At 53.6% G+C, this 19,262-nt stretch overlaps 1 protein-coding gene across 3 annotated transcripts; it reads right to left on the bottom strand.

Moving 5' to 3' along the window:
• Nucleotides 1-439: 439 nt before the first annotated feature.
• Nucleotides 440-18,716, bottom strand: TAOK2 (TAO kinase 2). 3 transcript variants are annotated; one of them, XM_027526794.1, is made up of 19 exons: nucleotides 17,929-18,710; nucleotides 14,771-14,937; nucleotides 14,517-14,588; nucleotides 14,318-14,419; nucleotides 13,563-13,608; nucleotides 13,336-13,432; nucleotides 13,065-13,178; nucleotides 12,867-12,958; nucleotides 10,701-10,794; nucleotides 10,519-10,600; nucleotides 9,572-9,739; nucleotides 9,137-9,397; nucleotides 8,842-9,003; nucleotides 7,019-7,384; nucleotides 6,729-6,932; nucleotides 6,167-6,406; nucleotides 2,878-3,090; nucleotides 1,765-1,947; nucleotides 440-1,682 (listed from the first exon to the last, which is right to left on the bottom strand). In XM_027526794.1, the coding sequence occupies exons 2-19, from the start codon at nucleotides 14,900-14,902 to the stop codon at nucleotides 1,161-1,163; spliced, it is 3,150 nt and encodes a 1,049-aa protein (XP_027382595.1). In that variant the 5' UTR covers nucleotides 14,903-14,937; nucleotides 17,929-18,710; the 3' UTR covers nucleotides 440-1,160. The 3 variants fall into 3 exon arrangements, with proteins under 3 accessions (XP_027382595.1, XP_027382596.1, XP_027382594.1); XM_027526795.1 differs by lacking the exon at nucleotides 2,878-3,090; XM_027526793.1 differs by lacking the exons at nucleotides 440-1,682; nucleotides 1,765-1,947; nucleotides 2,878-3,090 and having other exon boundaries at nucleotides 4,267-6,406; nucleotides 17,929-18,716.
• Nucleotides 18,717-19,262: the final 546 nt, after the last annotated feature.

The following is a 19,262-nucleotide window of genomic DNA, read 5'->3' as shown; positions in this document are numbered from 1 at the left end:
GGGAACAGCTGTTGTTTATGTCTTTCTTCTCCCTCCTGGAAACAGCCACTTAGTTCATGGGCTGACTTTCAGTCTTTAAAGGGGTGGGTACAAGATCTAAACCTGACCAATTGGAACACCCGAGGCCTCTGGCTTCAGATCAAACCAATGGAGTCACTTCAGGACTGCTGGAATTCTTACTGTTGAGGTTGTTAGTAAGCTGTAAGCCTGGAGCTGCCAGGGGCTTGTGGGTGAGGTGAACTTTCTGAAGCCAAAGCAAAGGGAAGCAGAGGTCCAGGGACTGATTGCTTCCTCGGAAGACCTAGATTCAGTCATGTCCAAAGTCAATGAAATCACTGAAATTTTTAGTTATACAGTCCAGTGAGTTCAAGTAACACTATCACCTGCCACCGAACATTCCTTCACACACATTAAGACAGAAAAGGTGAGAGTCCTGGGATCTGTCAGAATAACCAACAGTTTATTAAAAGCTTGCTGTAGGGCTCTGTGCCAGCCCCATAGCTGGGAGGGGCTCTCATGACTGCCCCCAGGCCCGGGAGCAGCCCCTTCCAAGGTTTTTATCTTGTTCACCTGCCCCAGCTCTGATCCCAATTAAAAAAAAAAAAAAAGATAAAAGGACAAGACGGCACAGGACTTCAGACAGCAACGGGGGAATGGAGAGACCCAGGCATCCTGACCCCAAGACCCCATCCTGATCTCCTTTCAGGAAGGCCTTTTCCTCCCATTCTTCCCTCCCAGGCCCCAGACCTGCTCTGCCACATCCCAAGTCTGGGGGCCTGGCGTCCCCAGTCCATGGCCCCATTCCAGGGGGTAGTATAGTTCTCTTTATATAATATATCTAGACCCACCCTTCCCCCTCCCCCAGGGGACTAGATAAATATTTGACACACGTATCTCCCTCCTTTCCCGAGGCCGTGATGGAGAGAAACCCTGGCACCATGGTGGGGAGGCAAGGGCTCCCGGCCAGCCTTGAGGCACCTATGCCCAAGCTGGCCTTGGGCCGCTGGCCAGCCCAAGAAGCTCATGAGATGAGGTCTGAGGGGAGGAGCTGGAGCCAACATCCTATCCCCCACCCTTGGGTGGACCTCAGGCTTACAGCCCTCCAGGATCAGGCTCCACCCACCCCTGCCTCATTCATCTGCTCATATCCACCTTGTACTTCAGGAATAGAAGTGGGAGGAACCATTGAGGATGTGGGAAGCAACACTGGTGCTGCGGCTCAGAGGCCCAGGCACTGCAGCAGCAGGCGGGCCCACACTGTCACTGCCACTGCCCCCTGAGGCTGCTCGCCGCAGGGGCTGGGGGCTGTTTCTTAGCAGCAAGAGGGCTCCACCACGGGGTGTGCCGCTCTGTGCCGGGGGCCCCAGCCAATTTGGGGGACCCGGGGGAGCCAAGAGAGCGGGCTGACGCCAGGCCGGGGGCGGCATGCCTGGTGGAGGAGGGCCATGGCTCCAGTGCGCCCCTGAACGGGGAACTGGCCGGGAGGGCCAGGCGGGGGCAGGGGGTGGAGCAGGATAGCCCTGGGCAGCAGCCTCAGCTGGGATGCCCCCCAGAGCCATACTGGAGAAGCCCAGCCTCATGCTCTCAGCATCGAAAGCCTCGATCTCACGGGCCTGCCGCTCAAGCAAACTCCGGATTCGCTCAGAGCGCCCTGTCTGCAGGGCCAGCAGCTCCTCTTCCACCTGGGGTACCCAGAAGAGAGGTTAGAGGGTCCAGGATGGGGGCTGCCCTCCCCAGCCCATCCTGGAAGCCCAGCCCTCTCACCCGCTGCTCCAGCAGGGCCCGCCTCAGGGCTACTCTCTGCTCCAGCTCCCGCAGCTCCCGTTCATGCTGACTCTCTGTGCGGATCTTGATCTTGCTCTGGTAAGCATTGAGCAGCTCCAGCTCTTGTTGCAGCTGCTGCCGAAGGGCCTGGAACTCTGCTTCCTGGGTTTCATCAAGCCGCAGCTAGAGATCAGGAAGAACAAGTTTTAAGGGCCTCCTCTCCAACCCCCACAATCCTCCCCTGCCCCAGTAGGCCTGGGCCCTAAGGTTTCAAGAAAGCAGCCAGTCTCAACATCTATCAGAATGAAGGTCATCATACCCTGTGACACAGCAATTACACTTCCAGAAATTTATCCCCCACGTATACTTGCACATGTGCTCGAAGATGTTCACTGAAGCGTTGTAATAGCAAAATACTGGAAACAACCTAAACATCCACCAATAAGGGATGGGTTAAATAAATCATGGTACATCCATACCATGGGAAATTCTATGCTCTTAAAAAATGAGACATGTACTGACATGGAAAGATGTCCAAGGAATATTAGGTGGAAAAAGAAGTTAAGAGGACAGTTTGCAAAGTGATTCCATTTTGGTTCATGTTTAATATAATTTCCAAATATGCATAGGAAAAAAATCTAATACAATTCATTTTTAACAATTACCTCTGAGAGGTGGGATTAGGTGAGGGCATGGCAAATAAATAAGGACACTTTCACTTTTTATACTGTGTTAAGTGGCCCATTCCTGTGTCATGTGATCGCTAACAGCAATCTTCAAAACCCTCCAACTGGCCTGAAGGCCACACTCATTTTGATTTGCTCCCTGTTCACACATTAAACTAACTCAGGCCCAGGAAAAAAGTACAGCCATTCTTTCCTTGGTGGTTCTTGGTGGAGTAGGCAGGCTGGCTTTGTCAAGACCTTAAGAAAATACTTAAAGAGAAATAATAAAAACTGTTGCAGAGAATCCCAACAGTGGGAGAGTATCTGAGTTTCCCAAGAACAAAAAGCCCCCCATCTCTCTACACTCCCCACTTCCAGTGTTCACAGCTAAGCTGGAAATATAAAGGCCAACCTCCACCATGCTCCCTCCCTGGACCCCAGGCCTCACCGCCTGTGAGCTGAGCATCTCTGAGATGGACTGGTCGTACTGCTCAGCTAGGATTGCCAGCTTGCGGGTCTGTTCTTCCTTGAGCCGCTTAAGGAGGCTCTTGTGCTGAGCTTTGGGCGTGGTCTCCAGCAAATGGGCCCGCAGAGCCTTGTACTGCCGAGTCTGGATCTTACACGTCTCCTGGAACTGCTTCTTGATCTGCAGCTCCTTAGACTATGCAGTGGACGGACCAAAGGGAGATGGGGGCAGGGGGAGGAGGAGGAACAACCAGGGGAGAGGGGGAGAAGAAAGAGAGGAGGAGAGGAGACAGCAGCAGAGACAGGGAGAGGGAGAGAAACAGAAAACATGTTAGACAGAGGGGGCGGGGGAGCTGTATACAGACAGACACGGAGAGATGGGGTTGTGTGGAGAGAGATCAAGAAGATGCTCAATGGGCAAGAGACGCAAAGAGAACAAGAGAGCTTCCAAGAGCATGTTCAGAGTTGGGTGGACAACTCACAAGAAACATCAGGAGAGTTCATGAAGAGGGAACTGAGAATCTTTCAAGTACTGAGTGCACACAAGAAGTTTTGACCATGCAGAGGAGGAAGAAAACATGACCTGGAGATAGATGCCTGTGAGCAGATACAGAATATACACGAGTGAGAAAACAAAGTCACTCAACACACCCATGGAAGACAGCAACAAAGCTGAGGAAAGAGAGGAAGCCCCAGGTTCATCACCTCAGGGTGGGAGGGAGGGAAGAAGGATAAACACCAAGCCAAGAAATGGGTAAGAAAGGGTGGCCCCATTTTGGGTCACACAAGGGAAAGGGGCAAAGGCGGTGGCCAGAAAGGGCCTGACAAGTTTAACAGGCCAGCAGCTGCCACCCTGACCAGACCTCCACATTCCAGCCCGGCCCTTGTGCACTCAGCTCCCACTCCAAGCCCACAACCAATCCCATTTCCACGGCCCCCACACTTTTGGGCCCCCAAACTCACCATCCCCTACTGGGGAGGGTTTGCAGTCCCATCCCCCAGCCCTGATGCCAGGAGAGAAACTCAGCTCCCAGACAGAAGGGAACCACATAGGGAGTGGATTGGGAGAAAAGGCAGTGAATGAGGACGAAAAGGACCCAGGACCTGAGCACTCTCTGGGAGGAATCCACATACAGGGGAACCGTGGGACCAAGCAGCTCAACAGGGACCCAGCCCTGCCGAGCTGGTAGTGGTCATGGTGCAATGAAGCTATGAAGGTAGAAAAGATGAGGCTGAGGAGTGAAAGGGGTTGAGATAACGTAGATGGGGTGAAAAGGTCATGGAACTGGGGGCCAAGGGTCCAGACTGGGGGCATACCGGGGAGGCTAGGCGGCAGGACAAAGCAGACAGAGGCAGCCTGGGCCAAAGGTACAGTTCCGCTCAGATATTTTATTTGTGTTTGTCTTTTTCTTTTTTTTTTTTGGTGGGGGAAAGGGGACAGGTTGGAAGGGAGACAGAAAAACAAAATCAAAGAGAGAAAAAAAAAAAAAAAAAAACATGACTCTTCCCACCCATTGCCACCCCTGGCCCCAGGCCTGAGTCGATGAGGGTGAGGATGAGCACACACACAGCGGGAGAACAGCAATAACTTAGGGTGGGGAGGAGCATCAGGAGAACACAAAGTATCGTCTCCAGACTCCATGGCGGAGGAGGCTGCCTGTCTCGAGGCTGAAGGGCTGGGGGGTGAGGTGTGGGGTGAATGGGAGGAGAGGCCAGGGAATGGAGAAACTTCACTGAGTAGTGGGAGATAAAGTGCTCAATGCTCTGGATTCAGGCTTGGGAGGAGCTGGAATTGGTCACCTCCAGGGAGGCAGGGCCCGGGACTGGCGCACTCGGGATCTCCGCCCACCGAGCATCCCTGGCGGTGGCTGGTGGGAGGCAGGAGGGCCCAGCTGGCGCTGGCTGCGTGGAAGCAGCCGGGGGATACGGCTGGGCCGCTCACCCCGAAGCAGGCCCCAACTGGCCAGTGTGTGGACAGCCCAGGGGGGCAGGCAGGTGGCTAAACTTTGGCTGGCCCGGGCCAGGCGCCAGTTCCAGCCCTTGCACAGGGCCCAAAACCTGGCCAAAAGGGCTAGTGGGTGTCGGGCAGTGCGAGGATTACCCCTTCTGGGCCCAGGGACAGGAATACGGCTGCGGAAACCATCCTTGTTGGTCTTGGGATACAGTGCAAATAGGCCCCGGTCCCCCACGGCTCCGCAGCCCTGCAGGGCCCGGAAGACCATGGGTGATAGGCGCAGCAGAGCCCGCAACCAGAGTCGAGAGATGCCCCGGCGCATCCGGGGGCCCTGCTGTCGCACCCATTTTCCCCCTGCCGCCAGAGCTGCCAGAGGTAGAGCCAGGCCTGGCCAGGCGAGGAGCCAGGCAGCCCCAAGGCCCAGAGGGACGCCCAGGAGGCCTCGGCGCCAGCTCAGACTGAGGACGGCCCCCAGTGCGGTGCCCTGAGCCAGGAGTAGGAACAGACTGGGGGGCAGGTGCAGAGCTGTACAAAGAAGTAGGTAGGAGGCCCCCAGGCCCACCAGCCCTACCTCAAGGGCCAGCAGGGCTGCCTGCAGGCCACCCCCACCCTGGGCCGCCAGCAGTGGGAGCAGCAGCAGAAGTAGTAGGGGCAAGAGGCCTGAGGAGGACCCCACTGCAAAGGAGAGTCCAGCCAGGAGGCCATGGGACAGGAGTCCAGGGAGCTGGCTAGTAGTGCCTGGCCTCAAATGTGTTGGAGGGGGTTCCGGGGGGATGTCTGGTGAGGGACAGCCATCTCCAGGATCCCTTGGGGTCCTAAATGGAGCCCCCTCCTCCTCTTCCTCTTCCTCCTCAGGGACTGGGGTCAGTGCCGGACCCTGGACCCAGTCAAGCTCAAACTCCTCACCCAAGAGGCTGCCATCCTCCTTCCCCCACAACCTCCATTCCACTGATGCCTCCTGGCCCACAATGCTCCTCTCCTGAGGTGCTGGGGATGGCACTCTAAGCTCCTCTGTCTCCTCCTCAGGTAGCCCCCAAACCTCCTCATAAACCAAACTCTCGTGGTTTTGTGGACTGGGGCTAGCGGTTTCTGACTCTTCCCCCAGTATCCTCTGCTCCTCTGGCTCCACGGCAGCCCCTTCCTTCCCCAGAATCCTCTCTGGAACTGCTTCCTCCTCCTCTCCCAGCATTTTTTGGTCCAGGACTGCCTCCTGGCCAAGTGAGCAGGGTTGCTCTTCTCTAGGGGTGCCTGTGTTAGGTGGTCCCACAGCCCCAGGAACGGGGAGCGGGAGGCCCGGGGGACGCTGGCCTGCACGTACTTTGAGGCTCTTGGGCTGCTGGCGAACCTGGGCCGCGTGCTTCTGCCGCAACTCCTGCTCACGCCGCTTATTGTACTCCAGCTGGTTGCCCAGCTCCGTCTGGTGCTGCAGGCGGGTGAGCTCAGCCCGAGTGCGCTGCACGGCCTGCAGCTGCCGGAGCTCCAGCTCCCGCGTGGCCTCATGCTGCCGCAGAAGCAGCGCACACTCCAAGTCCTTCTGTGTCTGTTTCTTGTTCAAGTCCTGAGGCAAAAGGGAGGCAGGGGCCAGAAAGCAGTTAGGAAGCCTTGTGAGTGTCAAGAAAACGAGAGCCCCAGGACTTCTTGGCAAGGGAAGTGACGGTGGGGAGATGAGGGGTATGGGTGAAAGGGAAAAGGGTGCCAAGCTCCTGGCAGGTTGGGAACACACTTGGGGTCTGGTGGGCACGAGAAGTCAGAGAGATACTGAAAAGAATCCAACCCACAACATGAATGAGGGCAGAGAGGAAAGATGGTCCCAAGTGAGGCAGATTAAACAGGGCAGGAGCCTGGGACCTGGGAGGCGACCAGGGGAGGAGGAGGCCTACCTCTCGCAGCAGGTCCTGGTCTAGGCTGTGGCGCGCCAGCAGCATTTTGCGCTTGTACTGGCGACACTGCAGCTCAAAGTACTGGCGCTGCCGCCGCAGCAACCCAGCCTCCTCCTCTGCCTGGCACTGCTGTAGCTGCTCCTTCTGCCGCAAAAGCCACTCAGCCTTCTCCCGCTTGGGGGTGCTGGGGTTCTCCTGGAGTTCCTAGGAAAGGGCAGTGGGAGAGCCAGGGGGTCAGGGCCTGCCTCACTCCCCCACCAACCCCACCCACAGCTGTGGCCCAAACCCACCTCCTTCAGCTGCTCCTTCCGCAGTTTGTAGGTTCGCTTTTGCGCCTCCAGCAGGGCGGCCAGCTCCTTCTTCTGCTGCCCAAGGATGTGCTGCTGGAACTTCCGCTCCTCGGCCTGAGCAGCTCGCGCCTCCTTCTCCCCGATGGCCTGGTGCCGCCGGGACAGCTTTTCGGCCTCAGCCCCAAAGCCAGCCCGCTGTGCCTCGAGCTCCCGCTGCAGCCGCGCACTGTGCTCCTCGCGCTCGCCCCTCAGCCGTGACTCCAACGCCAGCAGCTGTTTCTGGTGCTGGCGTCGCATCCGCTTATAGCCACTCAGCTGCTCCCGCAGGGCTGAGTCCTGCTCATGCTCCTGAATCTGGCGGCTGACCTGGGGAGGGAGAAAGGTGAGGAGTGGGGCGCAGCTCTGGCCCCGTGTTAGTAACACACACGCCGTCTTCGTGCTGTGTGGGCGAGAACCTGAGTTTTAGATGCATGGGTTTAATTCTCATTTGGCACCTTCCTCACTTAACCTCTCTGAGCCTGCCACCTCCACTGGAGAATGGAGACATCATCTCCCTCATGGGTTGGTGTGACCGCATCAGACAAGAAAAGGGATTGAACACGGGGTCTTGCCTAAAAGTAGGGACAATTCAGATTGATTCAAAAGAGTAAAAGAATCAAGACAGACCTGGGCCCAGATCCCCAGTTCTGCCACTTTCTAACTATGTGACTTCAAGAAAGTTAATGCTGCTAAGCCTCAGTTCTGTTACAGGAGACAATAACACCTCCTCATAGGGGGCTGTGGAGATTAAGTTTGCTACCTATGTAATAGTATCTAGAATACTCTGAACTAGAAAGTGATTGTTCCTTCCCCTTCAGCAAACACTGAAGACCCTTTACAGCTCAGGTATGGAGGCAGAATACAGACCATAGGATGCTGGATGACAAGAACACTGGACCTGAACGCCCTCATCTTAAGTTTGAACTCAGATCCCATTGTTCAAAGGCTACGTCAATGGCCCCAAACTAGTTCAGATGGCCAAATCCCTAAAAGTCCCAGACCTCTCTCACGGTATCACAAAGCACCAAGCATCAGAGGGTCTTTAGAGTTATCCTAGCAGAACAACCAGTCATAAGGAGAGGCTAAAAGAACACAACAGACCAACCAATGGCCTCCAAGAGGACTGTCAACACAGCTAAACAAGAATGTAATCTAAACGTCTACTAAAATTATAGACAAAAAAAACTGTATCTTATGAAAACACAGTTTTCCTATCAACTGAGGGAAAAAAACCCCAAAATTCCATGCCTTTATTTTAGGAGAGGACCAAGGTACTGGTTACAGAATTTGAGAACTACTAAAGGGAGCCCTTCTGAGTCACAACTGTGTCATCTCTTAAATGGAATCATATCCTCACCCTCCCAGAAAAGTTGGAAGGATTAAATACAGGCAGGTGGGGGGCCGGCAAGCCAATTACTGGTACAGGCAGATACCTATATACCATCTCTGTTCTCTAGGGGCACAGAATCCAGCAAACCTGTCACAATGCTGTTCAGGAGCACCAAAGCACAGGACACGAAGCACCTGGCTGGCCAGGAGCCTGGGAAGACACACCAGGAGATGATATTTAAGTCTAGTCACAAAGACAGGGTGAGAGTTGGGCAACATGACCAAAACAGTCTACTGAGAGAAGGGAGGCAAGAGGGGAGGATTTAGGTGAGACAGTCGAGGTAAGAAGGAAGTGACAGCAACAGAGTCTGGAACCTGGACTTAATCACACCCCACCGGGAGAAAGCCATTTCTGAACTTAAATAGTCTGGGGGACCTAGGATGGCTGTACTTACCAGGGAGGCAGTACGGATGGTGGCAAAGTGGTCCCTGTTGCGGCAGTAGGCCCGTCGGCGGGCCGAAGAGGTGGCAGAGGTGGGAGCCGGGGCTGCAGGTGGCTGGAGAGGCCCTGGGGTCATCTCTGGCTGGTAGGGGTCATCATAGAGGTTATCAGAGCCCTAGAGGAAGAGAAGGTGGAAGGAATGCCCGAGTCTCAGAGGTCAGAGGGTCCAGAGAGAGTTCCCTGAAAACCCAGTCAGACCTGGAGCAGGGCCCTGTGGCTGTCAAGCCTACTCAGGCACAGCTGCATACCGGCAGCCGGTGGATGATGGAGCTGTGGGAGGTGACTGTGTGCTCCCCCTCCTGCATCATGGCCATCTCCCGGGCTTCAGGACCTTCTTCCTCCTCCTCCTCCTCTTCCTCCTCCTCTTCCTCCTCCTCATTATCAGAGGCATCTGCCAGGCTGTTGACTGAGCTGCTCTGGCTGGAGGCGCTGATGGACATGCTGGGCACTGAATGGCTACTCTCTAGACTGGTCAACGTCCCGGCCCGGTGCATGTAGGGCTCTGCCTCCTGTGGACAGGACGTGGGCTGTTGGGCAGGGAAGGCGAAGGGCAAGGCAAGCGCATGTGGAAGTAGCACACGGAGACAGAGAGTATGAAGAGGGGTGGGGGAGCGGGACCAAGCAGCTGCTCGGAGGCAAGTACAACATGGTGGTGAAGATGGTGGCAGGGCACCCTGGGTCACCTCCTCCTCCTCTGGGGCCTCCGCGCCAGGGCCATTGGGTGCCTCCTGGAACAGGATCTTCTTCATCTTGCGGTACTGCAGGTTGTCCAGCTCCCGAACAGCATCCTTGGTCCTCTGGATGAGGTCCATGATGACTGTGGGTGGCCGCTCACGGAGCACAAAGCGGTGCTGGGGGAAGAGAACACTGAGACCTGCTGCCAAGCACCCCCGCACCCCAACATCCCATGGATCCTGCATTCCCTCTGGCCCGAGGCACTCACTCCCCTGGGGCCTGTGCCCACCATAGCCTGATGCTGGCCTTGTCCCAAGCCCTCCTCCCACATTAATTTTAAACACCCAGTCTCTACTCCCCAGACACCTTTGTTCCTCCAGGCACAGCTGACAGGCAAGAATAGCCAGAGATCTGGATTCTAGTCCAGGTCTTCAAAGTGCTCTGTGCCCCTGGACATGTCATGAGGCTTCTCTGGGCCTCACAAGGCATCCCACAGTTATTAAAATAAGTGGATCCAACTAGACAGTTCCCAACTAGGGGTCCCAGGGCCCCCATAGATCTCTGAAGCAATGTGGGCCTCTCTACTTTTGGTAACTTGAAAAACACCTAGGGAAATCATACATTTACCCGTGACAAGGTTACATAGGCTTTTGGCTTGAATTACATTAAGATCAGTGTGGCAACCCTGGTTATCGCATGCTGACCAGAAGCTCTGACTTGTAATTATATGTCTTTGATTAATGGAAGATGTGAAAACAAACTATTACTTGATAAAGGCAGTCTCCTAGACAAACGCTTGCAAAACAGAGTCCACTGGGCACTGGGGATGGGTATGGGAATTCATAAATGAAGTTCTTGGTAGAGGAAGAATCAGGAATCACTACTTTCACTGAGGGGTTTCTGTGATTCCAACAAATTTCAGTTCTAGGAGAATACTAGGTCAGTGAGCCCTCACCTTCAGAAGAACCTCTGAGGTTGGTCTGTCTTGAGGGATTTTCTGAAGGCAGGAGTCGACAAAATTCCGGAAGTACTCAGACCTAGAAGTCACAGGAGGGTAAGGGTGGGGTAAAGAGGACATGAGTCAGGCAGCCTTACCCCTATGGCCTAACCCCTGGGCCCAGAAACCCTAGTCCTCACCAGTGTCCTGACTGGAGCACGGGGGACTCGTTCTGTGCAATGTGGTATAAGGCACTCATCGCATTCATGTTAAACAGCGGTGGTTTCCGTTCCGCTACAGAGAAAGGTCAAGGGGGAGAAGGTGAGAGGTGGCAGGTGGGCAGAGGAGACTGAAATTGCAATCAGAAGACTCTGGTCCACACCCCCACTCCCCAACCCTAAGCAATTCCCATAACCTCAATCAATTCCTTCCTCTCTAAGATGCAATATCCAGCCTTTCTGCTGCACGTGGGTAGAAGAGGGATCAGAGAAAACAACACACGTAAAAGCACCAACAAAGGCAGAGGGAAGCACATTCACTTGCCAGCCCAGTTAATATTTACCAGGTGCCCAATGAGAGCAAAAAACTTGCTTAGGTACTGAAAAAGATAAACAGACAGGCCTTGTCTTCAAGGAATCTCCAGTCTAACAGAGAAGGTTAAATGAGACTGAACAAATAACATCAAGTTCAAAGTGCTAATAACTGGCCTAAGAACAAAACAGTAAATGGCTGGGAAGCCAGGCCTTCAAGTTGGTCCACTTGCAGCGGTTTCAGAGAAGCTTGTTTGGAAAAACGAATAATGGACGTAGGCTTTAGTTCAGAAGTTGCAAGCCAGAAGCCCTTTGTGGCCCAGACAAATGTTTTGTATCGTTTTGGTTTGGGCCTCGACAATGATTTTTAAATTCTGACACTAGCAACGAAATAACCTAAATTTTCAGTTTCTTTTTTAAAAAATTAGATCTGGTGAAATGAAGCCTACATTCCTGCATAACAATGGGCTGGAGCTAAACAATAGCTCCCTGTTCTCCTGGGAACAGCAACCTCCAGTTTGCCTTAGTCTCCTCCATACTGCTTCTCTGACACCAACTGAGTATCAGTTGCCATTTACAATCAAGATTGATGTTTTTTGTCTATAATAGAGAAATAGTTTTCTGAGCACATTTCTGTACCAAAAATTAACAATAAGATGGATAGCTCTAGATTTTTCTTATACTGGCCTGTTTCACATACTTCCATTGCCTATCTGTTCATGGCCTTAAACGGTACATGTGTAGACAGAGGGAAAGGCCAAGTCCAAATCTCCAACATCAGGCCAAGGACACGGTACAAAGGTAATTAAGAGGAAATATTCATAGCACACTTAGGGGTGGAGCTTGTAAAGGGGAAAGCCAGCCTTTAGGAAGCAAGAGCCTTAAGCTTGGTGTAAGTAAGAACAGGGATGGCTTCAGTCTTGAAGGCAACAGGGAGGCTCTGAGGAGGAGAGAAAACAACAGGACATCTCTGATGTAAAAGAGAATGGAAGGAAGAAGAGACTGGCAGTGGGAAAGATCACGACAGGAAGTTGTTGGTAAGAGTAACTAAAAGCATCTCTTTCTTGGGCACCTATTTTGTGCCTGAACTTGTGTGTGTGTGGCGGGGGGGGGGGGGGGGGGGGGGGCGGGGTGCTTACAAACATTTTCTCCCTAAAACAGTTGTTGCAATAGCATTGGCTGGCAGAAAAGAGAACCTCAACATGGCTTCAAGACTTCATGAACTCACTGAACCGAACTCTTGGGCCTTATCACTCACTGCTCTTTGCTACTAACTAAAGCTAGTCTTAGTTCCCCAGGCCTGCTCCTCATTCTGTGTCTGTAATGCTTTTCTCTACAAGCCTTCCAACAGTTACCTATTATTTGTTGTGTGGTTCTGTTTAGACATCTCTGCTATAAGAAGACCTTCTTCAGCCCCTAACTAGGTCAAGTCCCTTGTTTTCTGGTTGTACTGTTACTATATCATTTCCATTCAGCTTTTTTCACATAGAGAGAAAAAATACCTACTTACCCCACTTGAATTTAAATTCCAAGAAAGCAGGAACCTCATTCACTGCTATACCCTCAGAATCTACTAGCACAGTGCATGGCACACAAGTGGGCACTCAAAAAAAAGACTTAGAACTAGAGTAGTGGACAGAAAAAGATGAATGCTATGAAATCTTCTGGCCTAAGAAATGGCAGGGTTTGACAGCTGCTTGTACTGGGAATCAAGGGTCCTCAAAATGGACAGGTGCCTGGAAGCCTCAGAGGATGGGACAGTGTAGGGATAAAGTAAGAAAAAGAGAAAGGAATGGAGAGAAGAGGGTAAAGGAGCAGAGAGACAAATGTCCTTACCCAGCTCGATGCAGGTTATGCCTAAGGACCAGACATCCACCTTGCCATCGTACTGCCCCTCATCCATCGCCAGGATCACTTCTGGAGCCATCCTGGGAGAATGATCAGGAGAGAGAGGCTAATCACCCGCCCAGACCCTGCCAACTCCTGCTCCCAACATCCCGGGAGCTCTCTCCATTCACCACCACTCCCACTCACCAGTACGGGGTGCCCACAAAGGAGTTGGCAGGTGCCATGATGGATGCAGAGCCGAAGTCCCCCAGTTTCACCAAGCCTGGCTCTGACAGCAGGATGTTTCCAGCCTTCACATCCCTGCCGAAGGCAAAGCACAGGGGTAAGACATGCATCTCAGAAGGTTGGGCAGGGGCTTTGGGCAGGGGCTTTGGCCAAGAAGACTACAGCCCAGCACAAGGAGGGGTGGTACACAGAACACCAGCTCCCTCCCAGCCATCACCAGTGCTGCTTGTACCTATGGATCATGTTGTGGGAGTGCAGATAAGCCAGGCCCTGAAGGGCCCCGTGGGTCACAGCTGCAATCTCCACCTCCTGAAGGGGCTTCTTGTGCACTGGGGAGTAAGGGAAAACCATCAAATGAGGGAGTCCAGGGTGGGGCTGGAACTACTTCCCCTTTACCCATCCCCTACAGCTTCTCTGCTCTTCTCCCTTCTCCCACTTGTTGGCCAAAGAATCACTTACCTTCCAGAAGGTCAGAAGCTGAACCCAGGCAATACTCCATCACCAGCTATAGAAGGGTCAAGGGTCAGAGATCAGCAGACGTGGCCACCCCTGGCCTAGCTCGCTCGGGGAGAGATCCAAAACAGAGGGCTTCCTTGCCTAGCCACTACTCAAGCAACGCCCCCCAGGGCAATAACAGGGAGAAAGAACAACCAAGAAAACAAAAAGGTGGGGGAAGTCCCTGGAGTTAGGACCTTGACTTCACTGGTGGCTCAGACGGTAAAGCATCTGTCTACAATGCGGGAGACCTGGGTTCAAGCCCTGGGTTGGGAAGATCCCCTGGAGAAGGAAATGGCAATCCACTCCAGTACTACTGCCTGGAAAATCCCATGGACAGAGGAGCCTGGTAGGCTACAGTCTATGGGGTTGCAAAAAGTTGGAGACGACTGGGCCATTTCACTTTCCTTTCCTTTAGAAAGAGCCCAAGACGTCACTACCACCAGCAGCTGAATCCCATCATTCAATCTCCTGCTCCTCCAGTCCATGTGCCCCGCTTCAACTGCTAACAGGCTACGTCACTCTTCAGCCTCTCCTTCTGGATGAATAATATGACTTATGAGTTTCTTTGAGGACTAAAAAGGTTGGGAGAAATTTCCTCCCTCCCAAGATCTGCATGACAACACCCTGAACAGGGCCCACCTCGGAGACTAGACCAGGATAAGGACAGGCCTGAGTACTGGCAAAGATGATGAGGGCAGAATCGGGGGCTAGCTCACCCAAGCTGTGTGCTCCCTCAGGTAACAGCCCCGGTACTGAATGGTATTGGGATGCCGAAGCTTCTGTAGGAACCGCACCTCCTTGATGATGTCCTGCCATTTCTGAGAGAAGGTAAGAAAGGGGAGGAGAGCTTTACTTAGCCTGTATCTTAAGACTGGGGTCCTCGGCATCCTACCCAGTCTGTCAAGCTCAACCTACCTCATTTGACTGCTTTCCACTGTAGGACATCTTCTTGATGGCCACCACCTCACTATTCCGGACATCCCGGGCCTGAGGACCAGACCAGAAGGTAGTGAAGGTCCCCAGAAAGCATTAGGCAGCAAGAAGACTTGCTGGCCCAGTAGGAGAGGGCAGGAAAGACTGGTATGGTGGAGAAGAGGAGCATACAGGGCTGTTTGGAGGTCCACAGTGGGGAGACAGTCCCTACCCCACCCTCCCAAGCTTTAACTCACAAAGTACACAGCTCCAAAGCTGCCATGGCCAATCTCACGGAGGTCAGAAAAGAGCTTTTCTGGGTCATCCTTGAAGAAAAGCTCAGCCACATCGGGGTCCTTCAGGCTCCCGGCCCGGCCCCCAGCTGGCATGGTGGCCCCTGGGGGCCCTGAGAGTGGGGCTTGACCTGGCAAAGAGAAGGGACCCTTAGAACAAAGACCAGGCCCTCAGAGAGAGAAAGGAGCTAGCCCCTCAAGTTTCTGCTTTCTCCCCTAGTTCTGATGAGGGGGAGGCACTACTAAGGAAGGGCAGGGGGAGATTAGGAACAACATCAAAGCTCCAAAAAAAAAAATATAATGAAGTTGCCCTGGCAACCAGAGTACGGGGGGCTGGGTCCCTGGAGTCCCTAAAACTGCAGGAAGACTGGGAGTTCAGCATCCTCATCAACACTCTCAGCCCTCAACAAGTTTCATTTCCCCAGAACCCCTAAATCTCCCCTCAAGAATAAAGATTCTGCCTCCCAGCTACAGCCCCATGTCCCCAAGTGTCCTGTCCCACAAGTCCCATGCCCCAAATATTTCCAGGCACCTTCCCATTCCCCTTGGCGTGGAGGCCCCCTCCTCCCTCAACCTCTCACACCCTGGAAGAGAGCAGGAAACAGCCAGGCCGGAGGCAGTGGAAATCCGGCCATTGTTACAAGTGGGTACTGGCCCACAGGGGCCAGGAGGCTCGCGCTCAAAAAGGGCCAGGGATGCTGTGGCAGGCAGGAGATCCAGAATGGGAGGACAGAGAGAAATGGCATCTGGCTCTGTGGGCTTGCAATCTGGGCTGCCTTACTTGTCCAGTCCGATGGCATACCCATCACACACGTACAGGACATTGGCGGCACAAAGAACATGTACTGAGCATGTGTAGTAAGCACCTTCTGTGCATTATCTCATTCAATCCTCACCACAACCCTATGAGGTGTTACTATTACCCCTATCTACTTTAACAGCCCTATAGAAGAAGACGGGAAGGATCGTTATCACCATTTCACAGATGAGATCGCTGAGGCATAGAAAGGAAAGACTTCTCCAAGGCCAGCGAACAGGCTCTTCTCTCCAGTCAGGTCTGTGTACTCATTTACTCTCTCAAAAACTCACGCCAAGCTCGGTTCCCTCCTGCAGAAAGCCTCCCCTGACCACCTCAGCTCTTGGGGAGAGCTTCTAGAGCCCACAGTCAGAAAAATACTGAAAACTCCAGCAATGCATCAGTCAAGACCCCCACCCCCCAGGGGATTCCAGGCTAGGCGCCTGGATAAGCACTTGTTGGAATTTAGGTACAAAGGAGTTTTCAGTGGCACTGGACTCCCAGGGCAGAGTTCTAGCTCCTTAAAAGCACCTAACAATTTAACATGTAATTATATTCTGTTGTGCATTGTTTCCTGTTGTGTTGTTAATTTTGTCTCCTCGGCCCAACTGGAAGCTGGAGGGCAAGAAGTAAGCCCGACTCTCTGGTGGGCCCCCAGGGTGCAGAGGGCTGAGAATAGCCTGGGAGATTGATTGACTGCCCTCAGCCCAGCCCCAAGCAGCTCCCAGGCCCTGTTCTCCATTCTCCTGCCAGCAACCCTGCCAAGCACCCCTCACCCCCACCACACACCCACACACAAAGGCAGGTGCTCACAACTTGCCAAAGAAATCTTCTTGACCTCTTTACCAGCACCCAGCCAAGAATGCCAACCGAGGACCCCAGGTCACATATAAGAAATGCCAGCAAACACCACAAGGGGCCTCTTCCTCAAATTACAAACATCTGAGCGATTACCAAGGTTTGTGCTAAATCGTAACTACCTTCTAAAATGACAATGTTACCTCCATGCTATAGACGAGGAAACCCAAGCCTGTCGACCCTAAGCTACACTACCAATGCATTTCATCCACAGAGGACAGCAACAGGGTTTTGAGTAAGTTCCTTAACACTTGGTCTTCTCTTCAGTAAAATGGATTACAGTGTGGAGCTGTTGTGAAATTTTTAATGAGATCTCATACTTAGGAACATTATGCAGACACTCAGCATATGGATTTTTCCTTCCCTGCCTCCAGAGTCATCACCACAAGGCTTAAATACTTTGGGGATCATTCTACCCCCTGGCAGCTTGGCTTTAACTGTTAAGAGACATCACTATCATTTGTCGGAAGACACAGTCCTCTTAGGAACCCAGGCCAAAGACGGGGATCAGGGTAAAGATGAAGGTCACAGTAGAGACAAATCCATGAGGCAGAAGGCAGGAGCCAGAATCTCCCATCAGGAAAGGTTCTGAGAAGAGCCCTCCTAAAAAGGAAGCTCTCCTCCCTCCCATTCTTCAATCTCACCCCAACCCATTCTACTCTGGACCCCTGGCTAAATCTAGGAATGGAAGAAAAGAGATGACAAGAGACAGGTATGGAGCAGGAGCAAGACTTGATCAAGGACCTGAGTTGAAATCCTGATTCTGCCACTGTGTGACCTTGGGCAACCTCTCTGGGCCTCAATATGCTCAACTGTAAAATGGGAAGACAGCAATAAAACAGCCCCCCACCACATGAATGGGAGGAGAGATCACATGAGAGAATGGACCTAAAAAGCACTTTGTAAATGATAAATCTTACGACAAATGAGATTACTTATACCATCACAGCAAGAGGTTGGAACGTAACAATAGGTGAGGGGAAATACTGCCAAGAACCCCCAAACACAAATGTACACATACACTTCCTTGAAAGGACAAGAAACCCAACCAGACCAAGCCTAAAGAACAGATAAGCAGACCCACCACGGGGAGCAGAGGTCTGGGAATTAACACCCCAAAGGAAAGAGAGTTACAATCATGAAGGAGTAGCTGTGAGGAGCAAAGTGAACAAGGAGATGACCAGAAGGGTGCAAACCCATCTGATTAGCTCAAGGACTGTAGGGCGTGACCCCAGGTGACATGACAGACCCTGTCATCTGAGGTCCCCCATCAACTAGATGTAAGGAGGGGAAGAGAAAGGGGAAGAAGGTGGCAGCAGAAGCCAAGACTAGCCAGAGGCTGACCACTGGCTCAGCTGGCTTCCCCATCCTGAGCAGAGAGTCTACCCAGGCCCAGCTTCCCAGGAAGAAGCACCCTTTCTTCTCAATCTAGATACAGGGACCCGCGCCCCTGCACCCCGTGTCTCACCTGGTAGGGGTCACTGTGGTGCCCCAGCGCTTCCGCTTCTTCCTGGGGTCCTCCAGCGGCTCTGCCAAGCAGGGAGAGGGGCAAGGAGACCTTTCCCCTCGCCACCTCTTCCTCGCCTTTCGCTCTTCCTGAGGGGCGGGCCCGGGAAGCCTCCCCTGGAGGGGAGGGGGTGACAACCTGATCTGACCTCGCGGTCCAGTCCTCCTCCTCGAGGGCGACAGTTGCTGAATCCCGGATTTCTGATTGTGGGGTCTGAACCCCAGATATGTGAACGGGGAGAGGCTGAATCTGATATTTGAATTCGTGGGGAATGACCCCTGGACACTGGTGCGCACGGGGTCCTGAACCCCAGATTTTTGAAATCCTATGAAACAGAGCCCCAGGTTTAGAGAGGTTGGGACCCGAGTCCCGGATATCTGGAATCTCAGGGGCTGATACCCGGATATCTGAGAAGCGTGGGGTCAAGCCCGGAAATTCGGGACCAGGGGACTGAGCCCCAGGTCTTCGGCCACCGACAGGGGGCCTACCCGAGGACGTCCGACCGCACGGCCCCTCTCACGCCGGGGTCCGAGGGTGACAGCCCCCACTCCCGCCCCAGCCCCCTCCCTTTCCCCTTCTCTCTCCCGAGGATAGCTGAAAGATTGTAGCGAAGGGCGGTCCCCGTGCCCTCTCTCCCTCTCCTCTTCTCAGTCTCAGCCTCTCTCCGCACCACAGCCCTGGTCTCGTCCCGGTCTCCCTCTCCCTCTTCCTCCCAATTCCAAGATGGAGACCGGGCGGGAGCGCGCAAGCGCGGTGAGGACGCCGGGCCAAGGGGGGCGGGGCCCCAAAGGAAACAGCCCCGCCCCTCTTCCCTCACCGCTGCTGCCAGAGAGCTGGGCAGCAGCCCAGCCAGAGTGCGCGCGCGCCCCGCCACGCGGACCCTGGGTGGGAAGAGGCGGGGAGAAGGGTTAGTCTTAAGAGAGGGAGGAGACCAGCGCGCTGTCCGACAACTGGTGGTGGAAAGAGATGCGGCGCATGCGTTCGCCCCGCCTTTGCGCGGAGCCCGAGCTTGTTGCTAGGGGAAGCTTTGAGGGGGCGCGGGTGGAAGGAAATGAGAAGCCGTGATCTGCGCCTGCGTGCAGGGTAGAGGTTGGGAGGGGTAAGGGAAGACTGCCGCTGGGCGCGGGAAAGGCGGGAAAACGGACTGTCCTGGTTAGTAACTATCCAGCCTGGGCGTGGGCTTCCAAGTTCGAGGAATCTTTGCTAGGAAAACTCAAATCCCATCAGGAGACTGAGGATGACCTGCACAAGGTCACACTGCATTTATGTCAATCCATTTCCACGACCACACTCGA

This window comes from Bos indicus x Bos taurus, chromosome 25, assembly GCF_003369695.1.
Source record: "Bos indicus x Bos taurus breed Angus x Brahman F1 hybrid chromosome 25, Bos_hybrid_MaternalHap_v2.0, whole genome shotgun sequence".
Lineage (NCBI taxonomy): Eukaryota > Metazoa > Chordata > Mammalia > Artiodactyla > Bovidae > Bos > Bos indicus x Bos taurus.
This window is presented reverse-complemented; position numbering and strand designations above follow the sequence as displayed.